Source organism: Panthera tigris, chromosome A2 (genome assembly GCF_018350195.1).
Source record: "Panthera tigris isolate Pti1 chromosome A2, P.tigris_Pti1_mat1.1, whole genome shotgun sequence".
Lineage (NCBI taxonomy): Eukaryota > Metazoa > Chordata > Mammalia > Carnivora > Felidae > Panthera > Panthera tigris.
In genome coordinates, this window is record NC_056661.1 from 24,941,351 (window position 1) to 24,964,551 (window position 23,201).

Genomic DNA, 23,201 nt, shown 5'->3' on the forward strand with positions numbered 1-23,201 from the left:
AGGACATTTGGGCAGATACCTGAAGGCAGATGAGGAAGTATGCCACATAGGTATCAAAAAGAACTTTTCATAGAGAGAATCAGCTTTGCCAAGACCCCGGGGTGTGAGTGTAGAAGAAAAAGAAGGCCAGGGTGTGAGAGCATAGGAGAAGGGAGAGTGGTAGGTGATGGGGTCCAGAAGAAGCCTCATGAGCTGATACTGCTTGGCCTCTAGGGTCACTAGGAGGGTGTAGTGATGCCACTGAGTGAGGAGGGAGACAGTGTGTAACTTAGGCTTAAGGGAAACTCTCTGAGAGTAGACAACAGAGGGTCAAGGGAAGAAGCAAGGAGACCCAGTGGGAGGCTTCTGCACCCATCCAGCCACTGTAGAGACTTGGAAGCCTGATAAAGGTGGTCCTGCTGGAGGTGATAATGGTCTGGTTCTGGCTCTATTGCAAAGCAGAGCTCAAAGAGGTGCTATCAGCCAGTTACCCCTCGTTGGTGATGCTTAGATCTGAGTCAAACTCTGCAGAATGAAATCAACAGCTGAGACATTTTGTTAAATACTTCTATTAATTATTATTTACAAATAATAATTCATTTAAAATCAAACTTGTTCCCCCTAAAAAGGCACAGAACTCCCTCTTGTTTTAAGCAACACATAAACATCATCTTTATTTCCACCTTCCTGGTATTACTTATCTTTTATGAGAGTTCCTAAATTTACATTTGAAAACAATCCACTCAACAAATCTTTCTGAGGGCTGGATATATACCAGGCACTTTCTTGGGCACCAGGATGACTATTGAGTAGTGCCTCAAATAGACAATATTTCTATGTCCCATCCCATGCTCCTGGATTATTTTACATCAGCAGTAATGAAGTGCTTACTGTTCAAAAGCCCTACTACATTATCTTTCTGAATCCTTACACAACTCAATTATCATCTATAACACAGAGAGGTTGGATATGCTGCCCAAGGTCACACAGCTAGGAAATGATGAGGCCAGAATTCAAAACACCAGAACCAGAACTCCACTTCTGCATGCTCCTGGATTTAAGGTACAATCCCGAATATGAGTCCCAAGAGACTTATACTCATTCTTCCTCGTCATTTTGGGCAGGACACTTGACTTGTCTCAACTTCAATTTTCATATCTACAAAATGAAATGTATTCAACTAAATAATCTCTTAGGTCACTGCCAGGTCTAAACTTCTAGAGATCTTGCTCCGACACCCAAGGCTCCCAGAGCCAAATACACCAACAGTGAGGACACAAAGCAAAGCCCACCCACCACACAGTATAATTTCTCAAGGTCAGCTTTTGCATAAAATAAAGTGAAGCACTTCCCCATGTGAACCTTTGCATAGACCAGCTAAAAGAAAGTAAATCAATTTCAAGGATACTCTAAGGGGGGAAAATGTTAGTAGCAGTGGAATTCACAGCAAAATTCCTTTCTTTCAGGGGCGCCTGGGTGGCTCACTCAGTTAAGTGTGTGACTTTGGCTCAGGTCATGATCTCGTGGTTTGTGGGTTCAAGCCCCACATCGGGCTCTGTGCTGACAGCCCAGAGGCTGAAGCCTGCTTCTAATTCTGTGTCTCCCTCTCTCTCTGCCACTCCCCTGCCTGCACTCGGTCTCTCTCTCTCAAAAATAAACAAACAGTAAACAATTAAAACTTTTTTTTCTTTCAAAACCAACAGTCTGGAATTAGTCCCTTAAAAGAAGGAGAAAACTAATAGGTGTAGCTAAAATGTGTCTCCACTGTGCTTGGTTAACTTGTAACAAAATCTAGAGCAACCCCACTTGTCTCTTGACAAAAAGTCTTAATAAGTCTTACTTCCTGCAGTGCCCTTGTGCCTGACACAGGGTAAAGTTCAATAACTACCAGTTGATTGAATTAGTGCATGAATAACTCAATGAATGCACTAAAGAATGAACAAGTGAACCCATTAATTCCACAGTAATAAATATTTCCTTGATAGAATTTATATAGATCTGGACAGCAAATGCTTCATTTTCCTCTGCCAAATAAAGACAAAGAAAATAGTTCAGATGTATTGATTTTAGGGTTGAGTAGAAGATTCCAATTTTGTAAATTGGTATTTTGAGGTGTATGGGGAGTAAAAGAAATCTCATTTATAGAACTATAAGAGGAAAAAGTCAGTCTGTTCAGTTAAGAACCACAAGAAACCCCTTCAGTTCCCCACAGGATTCCTAAGAAGTTAACCCCAAGCTGCACTGATGACTGAAGATAATCCCATGGTTCAGTTTCAAATGCTTTACCATCAATACAAGCCATGAATGTTGTTTGCAGAGAAAGAACCTACTCATATGGGGTCAACTCTCTCCATAAAATGATCAACACATAGCAGTGTTGAGTTAGACAGTAGGGTGGAGGAAGACACACAAACCACGAGGTTTCTTCTGGCCACTTCATTCTTTTGGCATTTTTCAGAAGTTACACAAGAATGTAAGTATCAATCAGGTGATGTAAAAATTTTATGCACAGTAAATGTCAAGGGAAAAAGTCAATATATCACCTTTTCTTCACAGAGAAGGAGCATCAGAAACAACTGAGAAAATAAGAAGAAAGAAAAACAGCTTCTGCTATTAAAACCTGGAATATATAACCAGATCAAAGAGGAAACTTGATGCAATTATGTAAGTCATTTGGGGAAAAACTCAATTAGCTGGGAACGGAAGCCTGGATGGAACTTCCTAACCAAGATTATTTACATAATTTTTAGGTGGACAGACCTCAGCTACATTTTAGGGAAAAAATCATATGCAAAAGTATTTATGAACAATTATTTTCTAGTGACTTCTTACCGCAAATAATCTCAGTCAAAATAGAGTTACTGATAAATTGCAAAATTTTAAAGGCAGTTGAGATGTAAACTTTGCCAATGTATCAAATTTACTCTTTGAATTCACAACTACAGTTTCTTCTTCTTTCCTTCCTTCCTTCTTTCTTTCCTTCTTTCCTTCCTTCCTTCCTTCCTTCCTTCCTTCCTTCTTCCTTCCTTCCTTCCTTCCTTTTAACCATGTATGATGCAGAAGGAATATGTTTCTGTATATGTAAGTTTAAAAGCTGGGGTGCCTGTGTGGCTCAGTCAGTTAAGCATCCAACTTTGGCTCAGGTCATGATCTCACAGTTCGTGAGTTTGAGCCCCACATGGGGTTCTGTGCTGACAGCTCGGAGCCTGGAGCCTGCTTCAGATTCTGTGTCTCCCTCGCTCTCTGCCCCTCCCCCGCTCACGCTCTATCACTCTCTCTCTTTCAAAAATAAACATTAAAAAAAATTTTAAGTTGCATATAGTTTTGCTTAAATGACACACATGATGGAGACAAAACAACTTTCCTCCACCATTTCTCATAGCCTATTCAAATCTGCATTTGGTGACAGTTTGGTTTTTATTTGTTTGCTTTTCTTTGGTGTCCATGAATGGAAGCAGAACAAAATAGCACAAGAATCCAAACCACAAAAGTAGTAATTTAATATTATTCATACTACCATTAAAATAGCAAGGATCCACAGGAAGTTTTTTGCATTTACCTTACTGCTTGATCTGGAGTATGACATGGTCTTTGTAACTGGAAAATATTAGACATCAAAAGTGCCCCTCAATGGAGAATCATATTAAAGTAAACTATGACCTATTTGTTTTATGCATTAATAAGCAGAAGTTAAAATAATAAGACATATCCTTCACTTGCTTAATGAATAAATAAACTGTGGTACATCCATACAATGAGATATAATTCCAGTGATAAAAAAGAAGTGAGTTCTCAAGCCACAAAAAAGACATGGAGGAAGCTTAAATTCGTATTACTAAGTGAAAGAAGCCAGTCTGAAAAGTCTACATACTGTATGACATTCTGGAAAAGGCAAAACTGTCGAGACAGCAAAAAAGACCAGTGGTTGCTAGGGGTTGGGGGAGAGAGGGATGAATAGGCTGAGCACAGAGGATTTTCAGGGCAGTGAAACTATTTTTTTAATTTTAATTTTAATTTTTAAGTTTATTTGTTTTCAAGAAAGAGAGAGAGAGAGAGTGAGCGTGATCAGGGAGGGGCAGAGAGAGGGGGAGACACAGAATCCGAAGCAGGCTCCAGCTCTGAGCTGTCAGCACAGAGCCCAATGCGGAGCTTGAACTGATAAATGGTGAGATCATGACCTGAGTCGAAGTCAGATGCTCAACTGATGAGCCACCCAGGTGCCCCAGTGAAACTATTTTGTAAGGTACCAAAACGGTGGATATTTGTCATTATACATTTGTCAAAAGCTACAGAATGTACAACATTGAGAGAAGTCTAATGTAAACTATGGACTTCAGGTAATAATTGTGTGTCAGTGTAGGTTCATTGATTACAACAAAGGTACCACTCTGGTGGAAGATGTTGATGATAATGGAGGAGGGGGCTCTGCATGTGTAGGGTCACCGGGTATAGAGAAGCTCTCTGTACCCTCTCCTCAATTTTGCTGTGAATCTAAAACTGTTCTAAATAATAAAGACTATTTTTTTTAATGTTTATTTTATTTTTGACAGAGAGAGACAGAGCATGAACAGGGGAGGGGCAGAGGGAGAGGGGGACACAGAATCTGAAGCAGGCTCCAGGCTCTGAGCTGTCAGCACGGACCCCGACGCAGGGCTCGAACTCACGGACCGCAAGATCATGACCTAAGCCGAAGTCGGACGCTTAACCGACTGAGCCACCCAGGTGCCCCAATAAAGACTATTTAAAAGGGGAAAAAAAAAACAAGTTGCAAAGTAAAATAAAAAATAACAACACTTATATCTGCAAAAATCCACCACAAGCTAATTTTTATACCTATATGTCTAACTAGGTCTAAATACCTGGAAGGAGACTAAACTGATAGCCAGGATTATACCTGGGGAGATACGTGGACTCGGAGCATGGCCAAGGGGCTGTTAGCTCTATTGCTGTTGTTTGTGGGTTTTTTTTTTTTAAATTTATTTATGTATTTTGAGAAAGACAGCATGTGCATGTATGAGCGGGGGAGGGGCAGAGAGAGAGGGAGAAAGAGAATCCCAAGCAGGCTCTGTGCTGTTAATGCAGAGCCTGACATGGAGCTTGATCTCACGAACCACGTGATCATGACCTGAGCTGAAACCAAGAGTCAGACGCTTAACCGACTGAGCCACCCAGGTGCCCCTGTTTTTTTTTTTTTTTTTAATGATGAAAATGTGTGCAGTGTTACTTGCATAATAAAAACAAAATTGTTTTTTTTTCTTTAAAATATTCACTTTATAGGGGCGCCTGGGTGGCTCAGTCGGTTAAGCGTCCGACTTTGGCTCAGTTCATGATCTCGCGGTTCATGGGTTCGTGACCCGCATCAGGCTCTGTGCTAACAGCTTGGAGCCTGGAGCCTGCTTCTGATCCTGTGACTCCCTCTCTCTCTGCCCCTCCCCTGCTCACACTCTGTCTCTCTCTGTATCTCAAAAATAAATAAATGTGAAAAAAAATTTAAATATTCACTTTATATTTTATGCTAAAGAGGTCCAAAGTAAATTACAGATATCATGACGTTCTATCCCTAAATACTTCAGAATTAATTTCTAACAAATAAAAACATTTTTATACCCTAAAATTATTTTTTTCTAATAAAAGAAACATTCTACTAAATGTTGTACTAAAAGATGTACTAAAATATTAGGGTGACTCAACCTATTTCAAAAAGCTAAGGTGATATCAGAGAAAAATCTAAATCCAAGTGTTGAAAATTGATTTAATGGTTATTGAAAGGTTTTCCTAAAAACATTATCATCATTATCCCAGCCCCTTATTATTATTTTTTTTTATTATTTTTTAAAAGTAGGTTCCATGCCCAGCATGGAGCCCAATACGGGGCTCAAACCTATGACCCTGAGATCAAGACCTGAGCTGAGATTGAGATGGACACTTAACTGACTGAGCCATCCAGGCAACCCCCCAGCCCCTTACTTTTATACAACATTTTACATTCTCTTCTTTAAAACACTAATAATTTCACACACTGACATGTCAAAATTAGTTACATTTTTTTATTTCAGTCATTTGAATTACAAAGGTAATAAAATGTAAAAGGCTATCATAACAGATGGAGCATCTTAACCAAGGACTCCTAATTTAGAATCCTCAGACCCCCAGGGAGTGCATGGATAAAATTTAGGACATCTGTGAACTTGGATGGAAAAAAATACATCGTTAGTCTGAAATTTAACATTTTCTTCCAGTTTGAATGAAGACCACAGATCACAGAAGCATTAGCAGACCTGTGACACTGTCATCATAGAAATCACTGTATTTTCAAACTACAAAGTGGTTGGTGTAGGTATTTCAAAATACCACTTACTCTTATCATCTCATAGAAGGTGTATTAGTTATTAGACTTGTCTGCCAGATCTTGTTACTTAAAGCTTTAAGAAGCTTATGTGTAATTCTTACCACCAATTTATAATTTAAATATTTTGCTAACTGTATTTCAATATAACTGGATTTTGTTTTAATCTTACATATTTGATTTTAGGCCCACATTGATGGTCTTCTGTGGGGAAGGGGTGTTCACAGGTTTCACAAGATGTCAAAGGTTAAGAACCCTAGAATTCAATCTCTTCTTCACATAATTCCAATCTCCCAAATAACCACTACCCACAACGCAGTGCATATTCTTCGATGTTTATTCCTCTACAGAGACAAATATACAAATTTATATTTTGTGTGCTCTGTCATTGTGTTTTACATTTATATTTTATAATATATGTACAAGTCTCTATAGAATTTGGGTATTCATGCTGTTTCCAGCTTTGGGCTATTATTTTTAAAATGCTGAAATAAAACTCCTTGTATATGACTCTTCATATACTGGTATTTAAAAAAAAATCATGATCAGTTTGGTTTATGGAATGCTTGTCCCAACAAAAAAAATATAACCATAATTTAACCTTAAATTTAACCATAAAGTCAGTTTTATATTATGAAATTAACAGAATAATAGCTAGTATTTTTGTACTTACTATGGGCTAGGTCCTAAGTGCTTTACATGAACTAACTCCTTTCAATCCTTACTACCCTAAGGGCACTGTTTTGATTTCAGTTTCCATGTGAGGAAACTGAAGTATAGAGCAGTGTTCAGTCTCTAAGCTCCCAAAGTGTGTGATTCTGATGACAAATTCAAACAAATAGGTATTCTCAGAGCATGAGAAGTCTCATTTAACACGGGCCCCATCAGTGTCACTTTGAAGGCAGTGGTAAATGATGATTGACACTTGGTTACATCATTACCTTCTGAAGGTGTCTCCTGAAGCTCCTTAGAATTTCATCGTCACGGTGCGTTTCAAGAGGGAGGTCAAAGAGTAAAGATCACACTGATGATTACAACCCACCACCTAGTCAATTCGGCCAAAGGCTAGAGGGAATGTGTCCAGTGTCAATAATGAGCACATTTGCCATTAGACATGGCAGCATCAGAACCACCTTGAACACAACATAGGGTCTCCATTATGTTAGGCCCAAGAAATTTCACAGGCAGCAACAGCAGATCATAAATCCAAAACAGAAAAAATGCCAACAGGTTAAATATAAGCACATGCCAGTGAAGACCAGGCTTGGTCTCCTGGGTGGTCAAAGCCTTATTACACGCTCCCATTATTCATCAAGGCCCCATCCTGGCCAGGGCAAGGCTAATCACTCTCCCCAGTTAGCAAGTTCCAGAATAGACCAAGAGAAACAAAACCACAGAAATGGTATCTTTTTAAATTATCTGGACTGTGCTGAGCAGAGATAAAGTAATCCCTGCTGCTATTCAACATTTGCTTTAACATATCCTAGCAATGAAACATCATTTAGGTTCATCGAGGCAGGAAAGTTCTTTCTCCCTTCTATATCCATATAACAGGGTAAATAATCAGAAAGCACAGGTAACAAAAATGTCATAAACCTCCAAGGTTTGCCAATAAGAGGAGCTGAATGTCCTGTACATCATCTACTACCAGAAGCCATGGAGCCTAATGATTTCACCTTCTTCCTGGCCTGGAGGCCTTGTGGGGAAGCTGTGGAATCCGACCATCCTGGGCTTGAATCTACAATAAGCTAGGACTTTGAGCAAATTGTTTATCTCTCTGAGACTCAGTTTCCTCATCTTCAAAAGGGTATGATAACACCTATGGTGACAGGGTGGTTGTGTGGATTCAGTGGATCTTATCCCATCCCCACTCATGGTTCAGCCACCTGCTCCCATGGGGAAGCCCCTTCAGCAGGGAAAGGATGCCCCCCAATACTAGCTCTACCTGTACTGGTCTCATCCCCGCCAGTCACAAGAGGGGCCTGGGCCCTGCCAGGGGCAGCAGGAGGGACTCTTCCCAAAGACGAGGTATAAGCAAATGCCCCATATAAAGTCACATACTTTGCAAGAGACCAGCAATACAGTTGAAAGAAATGGGCCAGAGAAACATGAGAACAATCCCTGTTCTGAGTTTCTGAATGAGAGTCAACTGCCCTGAACTGCATTTCTACCTCTCACTGCTAGAAGGGGTACAAACCTGCTCATGGGTTTAAAAATATTTATACTCTTTTAGCTAGGAATTTCGTATTTTATCCATTTTATCCTACTGATAAAAGATTACACAGATACTCTTAAATGCCTGTCAATGTTATTTATAATAGTAAAAAATTATAATTTACCTAAATATCCAATAAAGGATTGGCTAAAAACAACTGGTGCATTCATCTAACAAAGTACTATATAGTTATTAAAAATAATGTTCTTGGGGCGCCTGGGTGGCTTGGTCGGTTAAGCGTCCGACTTCGGCTCAGGTCATGATCTCACGGTCCATGGGTTTGAGCCTCGCATCGGGCTCTGTGCTGACAGCTCAGAGCCTGGAGCCTGTTTCGGATTCTGTGTCTCCCTCTCTCTCTCTGCCCCTCCCCTGTTCATGCTCTGTCTCTCTCTGTCTCAAAAATAAATAAACGTTAAAAAAAATTTTTTTTTTTAAAATAATGTTCTTAAGGAACATTTTTGGATGTGGTGACATGATCTCAATGTAGTAAATGAAAACTTCAGGAATAAATTAATATGTGTTATGATCCCAATTTTTAAAATTTGTGCTTATATAAACTTAAATATGTATGCTACTTAGGGATACACGTATTGTAGCAAGTTTATAGACAGGCAAGGCAACAATAAACATTAAACATCAGCAGAGCAAGGGGTTTGCAAGAACTTTCCGCTTTTCTGTTAAGGGCATATTTCCTCAGTTGCATTAGTGGTTACATTTTATATTATCTTTGATGCCATTTTGTATGTCTGCACTATTCATAATGAAACATTTTAAAGTGTGTGCATAAAATGCCAAGAAGATAATGCATCAAAATGTAGCTACTGCCTTGAGGTGGGATTATTAATAACTTGTCTTATTCACATTGTCCAAATTTTCTACAAAGAACATGTATTCATTCCTTTTCATCTTTTACATTGTTTTTATCACTGGAAACTATTTTCATGCCTGCCCCAGAACTCATTTATTTTTTGAGAAAGGATGCTTGGTGCTAGGCGGTGCCCTCCATCAGGGGCTCACCTGGTTCTTCCACCAAGGGCCTCTCCTAGGGCATCATGAACACTGGCTCTTCACTCAGGCATCTCTCTCCCGTTAGAAGTTAAACCAGAAAAGTGCTGTGGGGGAAGCAATGTCCCTGAAACCATCCCACTCGTATCCTCTGACGTGAGAGGAGATTTGTAGGCGGCTGCTAGGAGCACTCTCCACTCTGCAGTTTGTTCTCAAAAGCATAGGTTGCCTTTTTTTTTTTTTTTTTCCTTTTTTTTTCTGGAATAGTTTGTGTTCCATCCTGCCAGGAAGCTGGGGGCTCAGCCACTGGCTCGGATAAAGCGGTGGGAAAAATTAGAGAACAAATATAGCGTCAACTAGCATAGGCATTCCATCACAATTCATTTTCCACCAAGTGCTGGGGGTGGAGGGTGGGAGAATAATTCTTTGGAGATACCTTAAGACCCTTCCAATTCCCTTTTTAAGAGGAACTCTAAAATGGGGTCTTGGCTGAGCTCCACTGGGCCCATGAAATCACACGTCAATCTTGTAAAATTTTCTTGAGTCCAGATTCCCAAAAGAGTCCATGACCCCCCAAATAATGGAAGATTCTTATCTGAAAAAATAAGCTTTTTTCTTAGCTTATACACTCCTATTTGGTCTGTAAGCCCAAGTTCAATAGGAGGTTAGGAGGAAAAACTCCTTTCCAGTCACCTATCAGAATTGTCATCTGAGGCTTTAAACTGAAGCAAGATGTCAGTGGGAATGTTTGGGGTTATCATCACTCAGACACCCTGAGGGGCCCTATACATATTTTTTAATCAAAGGGGGAAGATTTCCTCTGTGTTAATATCTGCCTACTCTATGCCACAGATATAGTTCTTTAAAAGGGGTATGTATAATTCTACACACACATTAGGGTTCCCTGTTTTTTTTTTTTGCTTTTAAAAACCAATCAAACAATAAGTAAAAACCAAGAGCTCAATGTATATGCAGCACTGAGCTGCAACGCAATGGAAATTTGACCATGATCCCCAAAGGACCCCATCCCCTCATCTAGTAACTTCTTATTGAAGCTACACATCTGATGACTATCTTTCCACTTATTAAATGGAATCAAAATTGAGAGTTACTAGTATTATTTTCCCAAACCCTCACATCCTCTCATATGAGTCATCCATCAGAACCCACCTTCTTTTTAGATACTTTCCACTACACATAGAAACAGTTTCAAGCAACTCTTCAGTAATGCTGCTGGTTAGTTAAGGGACTGCAATTACTGAGCTATTGCCATTTTAAAGCATCTTCGAGTGACCTGCAAAGGCCATTTATTTATTAGAACACTTAATTTATTGGACTCATCTATTTATTTAGACATTATTGCCTTTTATGGAAAATAATGTGAGTGACTGCACCTCCTACTTATTCAGTTCAAAATATGTCTGCTGAATGGCTATTAGGTAGAAAGCATGGAAAATCAGTACCACTTCTCCCAAGGCCTCGTCTTGACCTGTCACACATCTTATTATTTCCATATGACTGGGATTGTCAGTAAACCTAGAACACACCAGTTTTCATGTCTTCTAACAGCTTCTAAGAGTCTAGGAGATTTGTAGGGTCTTTCTAACTTTTACATTTATTATAATACTATGTGATAATATCTGTAGGAAACTTGTCCCAGGTTCTAGAATCTGCCAAGATTCAGGAAAAAATGCCAGGAAAATTAGAAAGGAATTTGGCCATAGCATATCCCTAAGCATAAAGCTAGATTTCTATAAAAGTCTCTTTATTATAACAAAACATGTTATGAGATGATTAAAAGAGGGGGGGTGTGGAGAGAAATGTCTTTTGTAGCTGCACCAAGAGAAAAGAGGTTGGATCATTCATTATATGAGACTTAAGTGACCTTCATGAGAAGGCAAGGTCATTGATGCCAATCAAGACAAAAACCAAATCACAACTCATAAATAATCTTTTCATATAAGAGAGTTTAGTGGTTTTTTAATTTAAAAACTTCTAGAGACATGTTTTCCTGAAAAATAAATATAGTATAATGTAGTTGAAGAAATATGTATGATGAGGTATAATTGTAGAAACAACTAAAGTCTTACCTAAATCACTACATCTCCCTGGGCTTCTACTGTTCATTTTCAAAGTGAGAGGACAGAACTAGATGGTGGCTAAGGTTCTTTCAATTCTAAAAGTCAATGATTCTAATAATTCCCACAAAATTAAAAACATTCAAACAACAAAAACCTTACTGCTACTAAGAGTTTCATTGACTCCACCTGTCAATAATAAAACATTCAGTGAGTAAAGTAAAACCCAGAAGAACATCATCTTTTTGTCCTGTTACCATGGTATCCTAGTAAACTGGTCCAACTCCATCAATCTGATGGTCTAAAGACTGGAACAAACACCATATGGTGAAATAAAGATGTCCAAGTACCTTAATTAGACACCAGCTCAGGATCATTCCATCATGGCTATTTGCATCACAGAAAACTCTGCAATAATTAGAGGTGCCTGGATGGCTCAGTCAGTTAAGTGACAGACTCTGGATTTCGGCTCAGGTCATGATCTCACGGTTCATGAGATCAAGCCCCAAGTCGGGCTCTGTGCTGTCAGTTCAGAGCTTGCTTGGGATTCTCTCTCTGCCCCTCCCCTGCTTGTGCCCTCTCTCTGTTTCTCTGAAAATAAATAAATAAAAACATTTAAAAATAACTGGAAGAGCATTGTTTATACTGGAAGAACATTTAACTAAATGCTGTCATACGAGAACCCAATAATCCATGTTCAACAAAGTTCCAAATATTCACAATGGTTTCAGAGGACTTGATCTCAAACTTTTTTTTTTTTTTTTAACAAATGAGGAAACTGAGGCCCAGAGAGGAGATTCAACTTGCCCAAGGTTGCACTGCTAGTTATAGGCAGAGCCAGGATCATGACCCGGTTCTTAATTATTAGCACAGAAGCCTTCTCATCTCATAACAATGGCTTCTGTGGTTTCCACAGAGGAGAAGACCAGGGCCCGAAGCTGGATGGATCCACCATGCACAATGACCAGACTCCAAGGAAGTACAGATGATGGATGGACATAGGGATCCCAGGAGGGCCTGAATATCCACCCCCAGCCCTTTGATAATAAGTGCATTGGAGGCCCATGTTGGCTTCCCAGTTGTGTCACTGGGGAGACAAAGAAGCCATGCAAAGAAAGCTGCTGAAATTAAGCACCGAGGACACAGCCTGAAAAATTCAAGAAAGTTCTTTGCCTCTCTCATCACCAGCACTCGACTAACATGTCATTAAATATCTTTTGCAAACTTCTGCTTTTAAAGAAAAATAGAAGGCTCACATTTGGTGGGTGCCTAGTATGTCCCAGGAAGTGTGCTTGGTAGTCTCACTTTTGTTGTTTTATTTGATCCCCACAACAATCCTGTTAGGTGACGTCTTTTCATCCCTATTTTCCAGATGAGAAAACAGAGGCAAGGAAAGGTGTCACATAAATGGTAAGTGTAGAATCTGGAGTCAAACGAAGATCTGTTAAATCCAAAGTCACTCACTCTGCCAGCTGCTGGAGACTTCTCCCAGCCTTTGGGCACCAGCTGCCTGACCAACTCACTAACTTCCCTGTAAGGGAGACAAACATCTGACCATCTTCTGGAACCAGCCTCTAAAACAGCACGGTGGCATTTATCTAGACTCTACTCAGATGCACTGATTTCATACTTCATTTCATGAGAAAAACAAAAACAAAAACAAAACATGAGCAATGAAGAGCTTGGCTTGGGAGCTTAAGTCGGCCACGCAGCTTTCTCCAGTCAAGTGAAATGTCAAAAAGAGTTTTCCCCACTTCACAACTTCCATTGTCGGATCCTGGAAGCCCACTTATGGCGCACAGCATGTTGACAAACAGATTCAGAGCTGAGACGTGTTCTCACGGCAGAGGAAACAGGAAGCGCTGTACTTACGCTTATGTCGAGACTGCAAAGGCTAACGGCATCCTCATCCTGGGTGCTCTGCTTGCGTTTTCGCTGCAAAACAAACGATAGACAAGGTTCAAATGCAAACAGGGATTATGGCTTTGATTAAGGGAAGAAAAAAAGCAATCAATCGAATGGCACATGCAACCCTTGCCATTTCTACCGTGTTTCCCGAAAACCTTTAACCAACCTATGTAAATGAACAATTCTAAGAAAGCTTAAGAAATCATGGAGAAGCTTCAAACTCTAAGGTAATTGGCTTACATTATTCTGATTCCTGCTGCTACAATTTTTTTTTGTATTTCCTTTTTTTCTAAATGTCTTTATATATTAAGGCTTAGATATTTAGATATAAAGTTCAGATTCTGACTAACTTGGAAGAAGACGCTAGACCGGAAAGGAAATCTAATTCACTTGAAGATATTTCATTTCTAGAGGTGCTTTGTACGTGGGCAATTTAAAGTTCTAAACTTCGTCCAGGATCCTGATATAATCACAGAACCAGAATGCTGGAACAAATCTTAGACATCATCTCCAATCTTCCTATTTTATAGCCATCAACACCAAGAAAAATCATTACTGGAACTGAAGAAAACTGTATTTGCAATGAACTTATGACCATCTGCCAGGTTAGATGTGGAAAATATATTTTCTTCTTTATAAAAAGAAAAGAAACTCCATCTACAAACCATAATAGAGCTCATCAGGGATACATTCACCTCACTTCTGCATTCCAGCTCAACCAACCAGGCAAGTATCACTTGAGTCCCTATGGTATGACTTTTTAAGTCTCCTGATCATAACTTGGCAGAAACTTACCAAAGGACCAGAATCACTGGCATGAAGTTCCCATGGAATCCAGAGACATGTTGGTCTTCAATCCCTAAAGAAGCCCACCTCTTCCTCCTCCTCTATCATACCCTGAGCAGGAAAGACAGCAAGTGGAAAGCAACCAGAGCCATTCTTGTCTGTCTTACTACAATTGTCCTAGTATTTCTTCAAATCAGTTCAAGGAAGATTTGTTGAACATCTATCATGAGCCTGGCCCTGCTTTTGCTTCTGGGACTGCAAAGACCAGCAGCAGCAGAGAGTGAGTTCCTTAACTCATATTCTTTCAGGAGGGACAGACCCTGAAGGAATTAACTAGAATGTAGAAAAATCCAAACATCCTAGGAAGGTCACTTCACTTTTCTGAGTTACCCCTTCTCAACTCTTAAGGTGGGAGGGATGATATTAGCTTCTACTCTCAAAGGGAGAGGAGTAAATATGGTAACACATTTTAGAGCTTAGCAGAGTGCCTGGTACACAGTGGGTGCTCAAAACATGGCTTAGAAGACTCTGCAAGCACAGTGAGGAATAATTAGTTTAGCGTCGGTGGGGGTTGGAGAGGTCTTCTCAGAGAAGAAGGTGTTACGTAGGCCAAAGATATTGGGAGGGGACGAGGGCCTCTTGTTCCATAGCCAGCCGCCTAGATCTTTAGAACCCCACAGGTGCACATAGTTCTATCCAGAGAAATGGAGTTCTAGATCTTACATATTATTCCATCTGAGCAGTGGAATGATTTAGAGATGAAGGCCAGGAACCAGGATACCAAATCAGCCATCTGGGATGGTGCTCAAGAATCTGCATTAACAAACTCACCAGGTGATTTTTTAGGGGGTCAGATACTCTATTCAGGGGCTTTGAGGGGAGCCTTGAAAAAAAGGGGAGAGCCACGTGCCATTTTGAGAATGCTTCGTGTTGGTATAGGGACCTGACCCTTATGATTCATCATCTAGTTACAATTAAAAGCAGCACTGTGGTGTCAGTGAAGCCAATTCACTGCTTAATATTTACAAGGTGACTTTTTGAGGCAAGTACAGCAAAGGATAATTTCCATTCTAGGATAAATAAACTGAAGTCAGGGGAGATAAACAATTTGTTCAAAGTAACGTGGCTAGGGTGTAACACTCTGAATCCAGGATTCTAATTTCTGGGGCAAAACCCTTTACACATATCACTGAAAGCATGCTTGGCAAATAGGTTACAACTCATTTACTACCCGGAACGTCTGGTTGCCTCTGCCTGGAGCTGTATTGAGAAGCAGTACACAGCACAGCAAAATGGGACAATGCTGCAATCAATCAGTAACATGTGCTGGGGTGCAAGAGAGGGGACAGCTGCTACCCAGGATAGTCTGTGCCCTTCCTGAGTCTGGCTTCTCTTGCGTTGAGAGGCCACAGTGTTATACCTGGGCGTTTGGGAAATGCCATGAGGGGCAGAGGCTCTGGGATGTTGTCTATGAGATGAATAATGCCTACCAGGTAGGGTTGTTGCTAGGATCATAGATGATATGCATATGGAGGCAGGAACGAGACCTGCCACACAGTAGGCACACAATAAATAGCAGCTCCTGTCACATGTTACCCAAACTGCAAGCCACACAGATATATGCTGCTACCCAATATTGTCAAGTTATAGAATTTCATGGTGCTACAATTCCAGTCTTAGAGCTCAACAATTTTGTCAATGCAACATGTTAATGGTAGCCTGTTATCTCAAGAAGCCCATCCTGGTGAAGGAGAGGGGATAATAAGATGGGTTTTTTTTTAATGTTTATTTTTGAGAGAGAAATAGAGAGAGTGTGCTTATGAGCCAGGGCTGGGGAGAGAGAGAGAGGGAAAGAGAGAATCCCAAGCAGGCTCTGTGCTATCAGTGCAGAGCCCAACTCAGGGATTGAACCCACAAACCGTGAGATCATGACCTGAGCCAAAATCAAGAGTCAGATGCTTACCCAACTGAGCCACCCAGGCATTCCAAGAGTTTTTTCCCTCAGAGGCACATAGCTCTCTCCAGACCAACTCAACAATTACCCAGGGCTGGAACCCAGTCTCCAGAGCACCCCTAACCTCCGACACTTCATGTGCTCCAAGTGTCAAATCCAGAAGATAAACATCCTCTAGTAGCCTTTTTAATTAAGCCATGGCCACTTAATCGGGGATAGAGTGATCTCCTTAAGACCACACATTTATAAAATGAAAGCTGAAGGGTTATCAAAATGGATTTTCTTTTCGATTTCTATTACAGGGGGTGGTGACTGACCACTGCCAGCAACCAAGAAGGAGCCTGATGGTTAAGTTCTGGGCCTGAAGCAAAAACTTCACAAGTGTCGTTTAGCCATCTGTTCACTTGTTTTGTGTTTACTGAGCACTTCTGATGTGCAAAGCCCTGCGGCGGATCTGGGGATACAGCAGTGAATGAGCTAGGCAAGCTCCATGCTCACTAACTGGGAGTAAAAAGAAAACAAAATAATTACAGATTGTGATCTCCGTTGTGAATGAGTCAGATGAAGTGCTGAGACAGACTAGAAAGGGAGACACAGTTTAGAACGATAATTTACTTTTTTAATTTTTTTATGAATATAATTTATTATCAAATTGGCTTCCATACAACACCCACTGCTCATTCCAACAAGTGCCCTCCTCAATGCCCATCACCCATTTTCCCTCTCCCCCACCTCCCCATCCACCGTTAGTTTGTTTTCTGTATTTAATAGTCTCTTGTGGTTTGCCTCCCTCCCTCCCTATTTGTATCTATTTTTTTTCCTCCTTCCCTTCCCCCATTTAATTTAATCTTTTGTTTTCTGGTTTTTGGCTGACCTTCTCATGAGCCATAAGCCCATGAAGGCAGGACTTGGTCTGTCAAGGTCACGTTCCAGAACCTGCTGCAGTACCTGATGAATGGCCCTCACACCCTACGATAGCACTTGATTGTTTTGCAGATGCCCTCAGTCCTGCACCCTTTGAGAAGCTTGTTATCTTCACCAATTACCCAACTCCAACGGGGGCACAGCGGGAGAGAGAGGGGACCAAATGGGCACCCATTCCACCAGACCAGCCAGCCTGATTGGCCCACGCGATGAAAGGTGTGCAGGTGACACAGCCCCATGCATGGGTTGCATACCACAACCTAGGAGCTTCTAAATTCCACCCAGGAATTTCTAAACTATTGGAGAGCTGAGCTCATGTCAACGATCTGAAGAACAGTTCATGGGAAATTTAAATCCTGGAGACACAGACAAATGTGTATCTCAGAAAGCAGAGGGTGTTATCTCCATTTTACAGAGGAGGAGATGGAGGTTCAGAGAGGGGCAGGGATTTGCCCAAAGTTCTATAATTAGCAAGAGGCAGAGCCTGGATTCATCAGGCTCCAGGCTATGTGTTTCCCCACTACACTGTCCTGTCCCAGAGTCTGGAAGGGCACATCGTACAGAGATGGAGTAAGGAAGTGTTGCACATGAGGAGTTGGGGAGGAAACACCTTTATAACTTATTCTATTAAAGGACTGGCCTTGAAGACAGTACACCTAGATAACATTTTGTGGTCCTTTATAGTTTTAGAAGCTATCACTGCCTGCCACCAGGTAGGCTAGGGCTGAGTCAAGCCACCATTTTACTTTCCCTGTGCATCAGAAACAAAGGGCAGCTTACCTGTGGGGGAGGGGAGGTTCCTAGGCTGGAAGGACACTGAGCAAACTGTCTGCATTTACACACTTGGCCCTGCATGTTCTCATCAGCCAATTGGAGGAGCCATGGACCCACCCTGTTATTCTTGTTCAATTTACTGAAGCGAATGCAGAGTCTACTTCCCTTTCAACCATGAAAACAGAGCGCCTTGGGTGCTATAGTTTGCGCTGATTTGCGTACATAACTTTAAACCCCAGTGCCCTGTGCAGTAGGTCAATGAATAATTTCTGAATGAGTGACTAAACGAAAGAATGAATAAAGGAGGCCAGTGTTTTTGAGGTGACGCCCTTCCCTTCCGCTAACCACCTGGCTGCCAAAATTAAATCAAAACCTCAAAAGCAAAGATCACTGAAAGCTGACATTCTTCAACCTCAGATTTCCTTGGAGACACAAAACCTGCAAGTTTAAGCTACAACTCTTGCTTTCCAAATAAGAAAGGTTTTTTTTCCCTTACCAATGGAGGCATTTATTTTTCTTAAAATACATAGAGATGTTAAATCATGGCTGTTCAAACATTGGTCTAAGTGGGATATGGGTGACTTCCACTCCCCCTATGAGAAGGAATGTCAGATCTGTTCAAGGGTGAGGGACTCCCATGACCAGGGCATCTATCCAGGCACTGCCCTCAGCAATGGCACAGGGATTCATTCTTTAGGAGCAAGGAATCAAAGTATAAGAATACCTCAACTGAAGGGGAACAGCCAGCTTGAACCAAATCATAAGTGAACTTAATGGGCACTTGAACCCTTTGAACACCTAGACACCTATCTAGGGCAGGCAGGAAAGGCAATTACAGAGGGGAATTTATAAGAACAAAGGGGCTGAATATACTATCTGGTTCCTTAGACCTGCAGGTTACATATTTGATGAGATACTTTCTAGAGATGCTTGGGTGCTAGAAAAACTCTCTCATGTTTCTCGAATCAAAAGAAACAAACAGGGGCGCCTGGGTGGCTCAGTCGGTTAAGCGTCCGACTTCGGCTCAGGTCATGATCTCGCGGTCCGTGAGTTCGAGCCCCGTGTTGGGCTCTGTGCTGACAGCCCAGAGCCTGGAGCCTGTTTCAGATTCTGTGTCTCCCTCTCTCTCTGACCCTCCCCCATTCATGCTCTGTCTCTCTCTGTCTCAAAAATAAATAAACGTTAAAAAAAATTAAAAAAAAAAAGAAACAAACAAATACAAAGCCCCTTTGTTAATTTGCAACAGAGCAAAGCAAACCTCATATATTCAGATATAAGGTCTGATGGAGATAGGGGTATGTTTGGATGGATCTGAGTGGACTCTGTTTGAGACTCACTACTGGTAACACCATCCTGCTATCTCAACCATAAGTCTTCACCTGTGCTCCTTCCAACCCACTTTCACGAAGCATCTTTGTTCTCCAGGCCACTCAATGGCTCTCTCCTTTAGGCGTGGCTACCTTCTAATAGAACAAGGTAGACCACTAAATCTCATGAGTAAATGGTCCATAAACAACTAGTTTTTCTCTGGTGTCCTGGGTAAGGCTCTCTATGGAGAGCACTGACCCTATCCCTGACTGATCAATGTTCAGAAGAACTGGGCCAAGCCTTAATGTCTTATCCTTATTGGGCTCAGCTCCCATTCTCTCTAGACTCAAATCTTGAGATCTTTGAGGTTTGGAATCTCAGAATCCAAGGAGAATCCAGGTGCTTTCTAATGTTTATTTATTTTTGAGACAGAGAGAGACAGAGCATGAACGGGGGAGGGTCAGAGAGAGGGAGACACAGAATCTAAAGCAGGCTCCAGGCTCTGAGCTTTCAGCAGAGAGCCCGACACGGGGCTCGAACTCATGGACCGCGAGATCACGACCTGAGCTGAAGTTGGACGCTTAACCGACTGAGCCACCCAGGCGCCCCTCCAGGTGCTTTCTAATACACAAGCGGAAGGAAGTGAAAGCTGAAAGTGGGCACCTGCTATGAGCCAAGCACTGTGCTCACAATTTAAAGGACTGTTCCACTTAAGCTACTCTTTAACCCAGTTTAAATAAGAATTGCTGTGTTCATTTTACAGTGAGGGAAACTCATGCTCACTCAAGGTCACAAAATTAGTAAATACTAGAGAGGGATTTCTCTCTAGGCCAGCCTAATTCTCAAACCACTGATCTTTCTGCCTTACAATGCTATTTCTCTTTTTATATTGTTTAAAAACAATATGGGGTGCCTGGGTGGCTCAGTCAGTTAAGCATCCAACTTCTGCTCAGGTCATGATCTCATGGTTCATGAGTTTGAGCCCCGCATCAGGCTCTGTGCTGACAGCTCAGAGCCTGGAGCCTGCTTCAGATTCTGTGACTCTCTCTCTCTCTCTCTCTGCCCCCTCCCCCACTTGTACTCTGTCTCTCTCAAAAATAAACATTAAAAATTTAAAAAAACCCAACATGTACCTTATTTGAATATATTAAAAATATAAAATATATTTAAACACATTTAAAATAATGCCTTTTAAAAACAATATAAAAGGCTCACAAGGTATTTCCCTACATACCTGAAGGAAATTAAGAGCTTAAATGACACAGACCTGAGTTCAAAATCCAGCTCCACTATTTGCTATTTGGTGTGATAAACTTACTTCTTTATCCCTTCATTCGCTCAACAATTATTCACTGAGGACCTACAATGGGCTGGGGGCAGTTTCTAGATGTGGGGATCTGTGTCTATAAAACACTTCCATAAGCTTTGATTTCTCCATCATGGGGTTATTTCGAAGATTAAAGGAAATAAAATATTTAGAACAGGGCCCGGCAAATAGCAAAAGATTAAAAAATGGTCATTATTCTTGTTACTGTGGCACTTTCCATTACCACTGTTGTCGCCGCTGTTCTGTTGTTATTTGACATCGTGAGGTGGGCAGGGTGGGTACCAGAGATGGGGATCCTACAGGATGGGGGGAACCTGGCTAGGACGCAGCCTGACCATCCTGGAACTACCCACAGCACACAGGGGTCTAAATGGACGCTCTCCAGATACCTTCAGTCACGTTTCCAGTGTGTTGTCCTTACTCCTCTCACAGAGACAGGGCAAATGCAAGGCCTGACTTCATTTTAAATGGCTGAGATTGAATTGATTAGTGTCGGAACAGCCCTGTTATTTAATCACAGGGCTTTTCTATTTAATAACCAAGTGAGCAGAGCAGCAAAAACACACTGATGGAAGGAGTGCAGCTCCCAACCTGACAGCAAATGGCCCCCGATTAGTCGTTTGTAATTATTAAATTCAAACCAGATCTCAAACCTTTTTTGATTTATCTCTTTGCTGGCAAACAGCTATGGTGGTTTCAGAGGCTTTAATGCCTCCCTTTCATCTGCGCCTTCTTTGGGGAGAGATTAGCAAAAGGATTTTGTGTTCTTGTACTTGCCCTTAGCTGGAGCTTGACTTGCTAAACTCACGTTTGGGCAGGGAACGGATCCACATTCTGTTTTGCTCCTGTCTGAAGCTGCAGGCGTGAGCGAGAGAGGGACCCCTCCTTCATTTTTAATACACTCCTGGGAGTTCCTCCTATTTTTAAAACACCCTTCTCCAACATCCAGCAACCTCATCCTGTTTTCTAGACTCTTCAATGTGCTCATGGGGTAGCAAACCTGGAAATCCTGGTGTTCTCTGAGCTACTAGTGAAGAAACCATAACTAACATGAAATGTAATTTTATGTTCAGATGCCATTAACTATAGTTTGAAAATGCTAAGTTGGCACTGAAGTCAGACTTGGTGGCTTCACACCCAAGTTATGACTTGTATTTGTTGTAGAACCTTAAGCACATCATTTCACCTATTCAAACCTCAGTTTCCTCATCTATAAAATGGGAATACAAAAGTTATCGTGAGAGTTAACTAGATCATTGTGGGTAAAGGGCTTAGCACAATGCCTGGCACACAGTAGCTACTCAACTATCAGCGAAATAGTAGCAGAAGCAACTATAGCAGTAACAGCAAGTGAGAGCATGTGCCAGAGGAAACAAACCATAGAGAAAATACTTAAAATGTATAAAAGTCTACCCACTAACCTGACTTTGGAAAACTAGGAAAAGCCCTTATTGTTGATTTTGGCCATGGAACACCTGGCCTTTAGGCTGTTTGGAAGCAGAGATGAAATCTTCCTGGCCAAGGAAAGGTCCTTCTCTCCCACGGGAAGGAAATCACGTCCAACCGGACAAACGGGAGGAGGGGAGAGCCCTGCTAACCAACTGGCAGCCAGAGTCACTGTCATTCCTCAAACATAGACCACCTTTCCCTCCAAAAACACTCAAGGCCAGGGGAGCAGGAAAGAAGACAGGAAACGTGGTCTACTCAGGGTAGAGAGCTGGTGAGTATATTTTCCAGAGAGATTACCTAGAAAAACTTCATTATGGGCATCAATTTAACTTGGGAGAAGGGGGTGTTATTCACAAAGATTTTCAACAATAGGATGTGACAGGAAGCACAAAATTGAATTAACCAGAGTGCTTTTTTCTTGGCCTTCTAATAATTACTATAATTATTTTGTGTATATTTTTACTGGCTCTCAGGTGCACTGACTCGGACTAATCACGGTCCTTCGTTCATAACACATTACAATCGCTGATGCTTCCCTGGCCCTCTTTTATGTGTTCATTCATTTACTTTTAACAGCATAATGAACTCTCATTTATTAAAATTCTTTGCATATGCAACGGTTTGAAGCCCTTATCAACAAAAAAGTTATTTGTATGGTTTAGGGAATGTCTAAACAATTGCTTAATTTCTAGATAATTACTCTATGTAACCAATCAACTTCGATAATCCAACTGCACAATTCAGAGTCAAACGTGTTTGTGGTCCACAGTAATACTGGGAACGTGATTTTACAAGGAGAGTTCTCAGATCTTTACTCATTTTGTGTTCCTGCCTTTTCCTATCTAGAAAGATCCCGGTGCTGGTGATGCCTTATCAGCCACAGCACCCCATGCATTCCTAAGTAGGTCCTTAAATGCTAACAGGCAGGCATTTAACCATAGGGAGAGCAAGGTTTCCTTTGGTTCCCTGGTGTCTGGACCATCTACTCCTGGAGGCACCTTGCCACACAAAGCAGAGGTGAATACTGGCTGCACCTGCTGAGATGCATTGTAAATCCGGACAACTCATCAAGACAGTCCTTTAAATAGAGAAAAGGTTCCCTGGCAGAACCAGTAGGTACTGGCTTTCAGATTAGAACTCACAACTTG

At 41.3% G+C, this 23,201-nt stretch overlaps 1 protein-coding gene across 6 annotated transcripts in view; it reads right to left on the reverse strand.

Moving 5' to 3' along the window:
- Positions 1-23,201, reverse strand: part of ARHGEF3 (Rho guanine nucleotide exchange factor 3) — a 304,554-nt gene that overhangs the window by 130,448 nt on the left and 150,905 nt on the right. For all 6 annotated transcript variants that reach the window (XR_006214854.1, XM_042979195.1, XM_042979196.1 and 3 more), the window contains one exon: positions 13,496-13,558. Coding sequence is in view for 5 of the 6 variants with exons in the window: in XM_042979195.1 (XP_042835129.1) it covers positions 13,496-13,558 (63 nt within the window). In the remaining variant the exon portion in view is untranslated. The remainder of the gene's footprint in view (positions 1-13,495; positions 13,559-23,201) is intronic.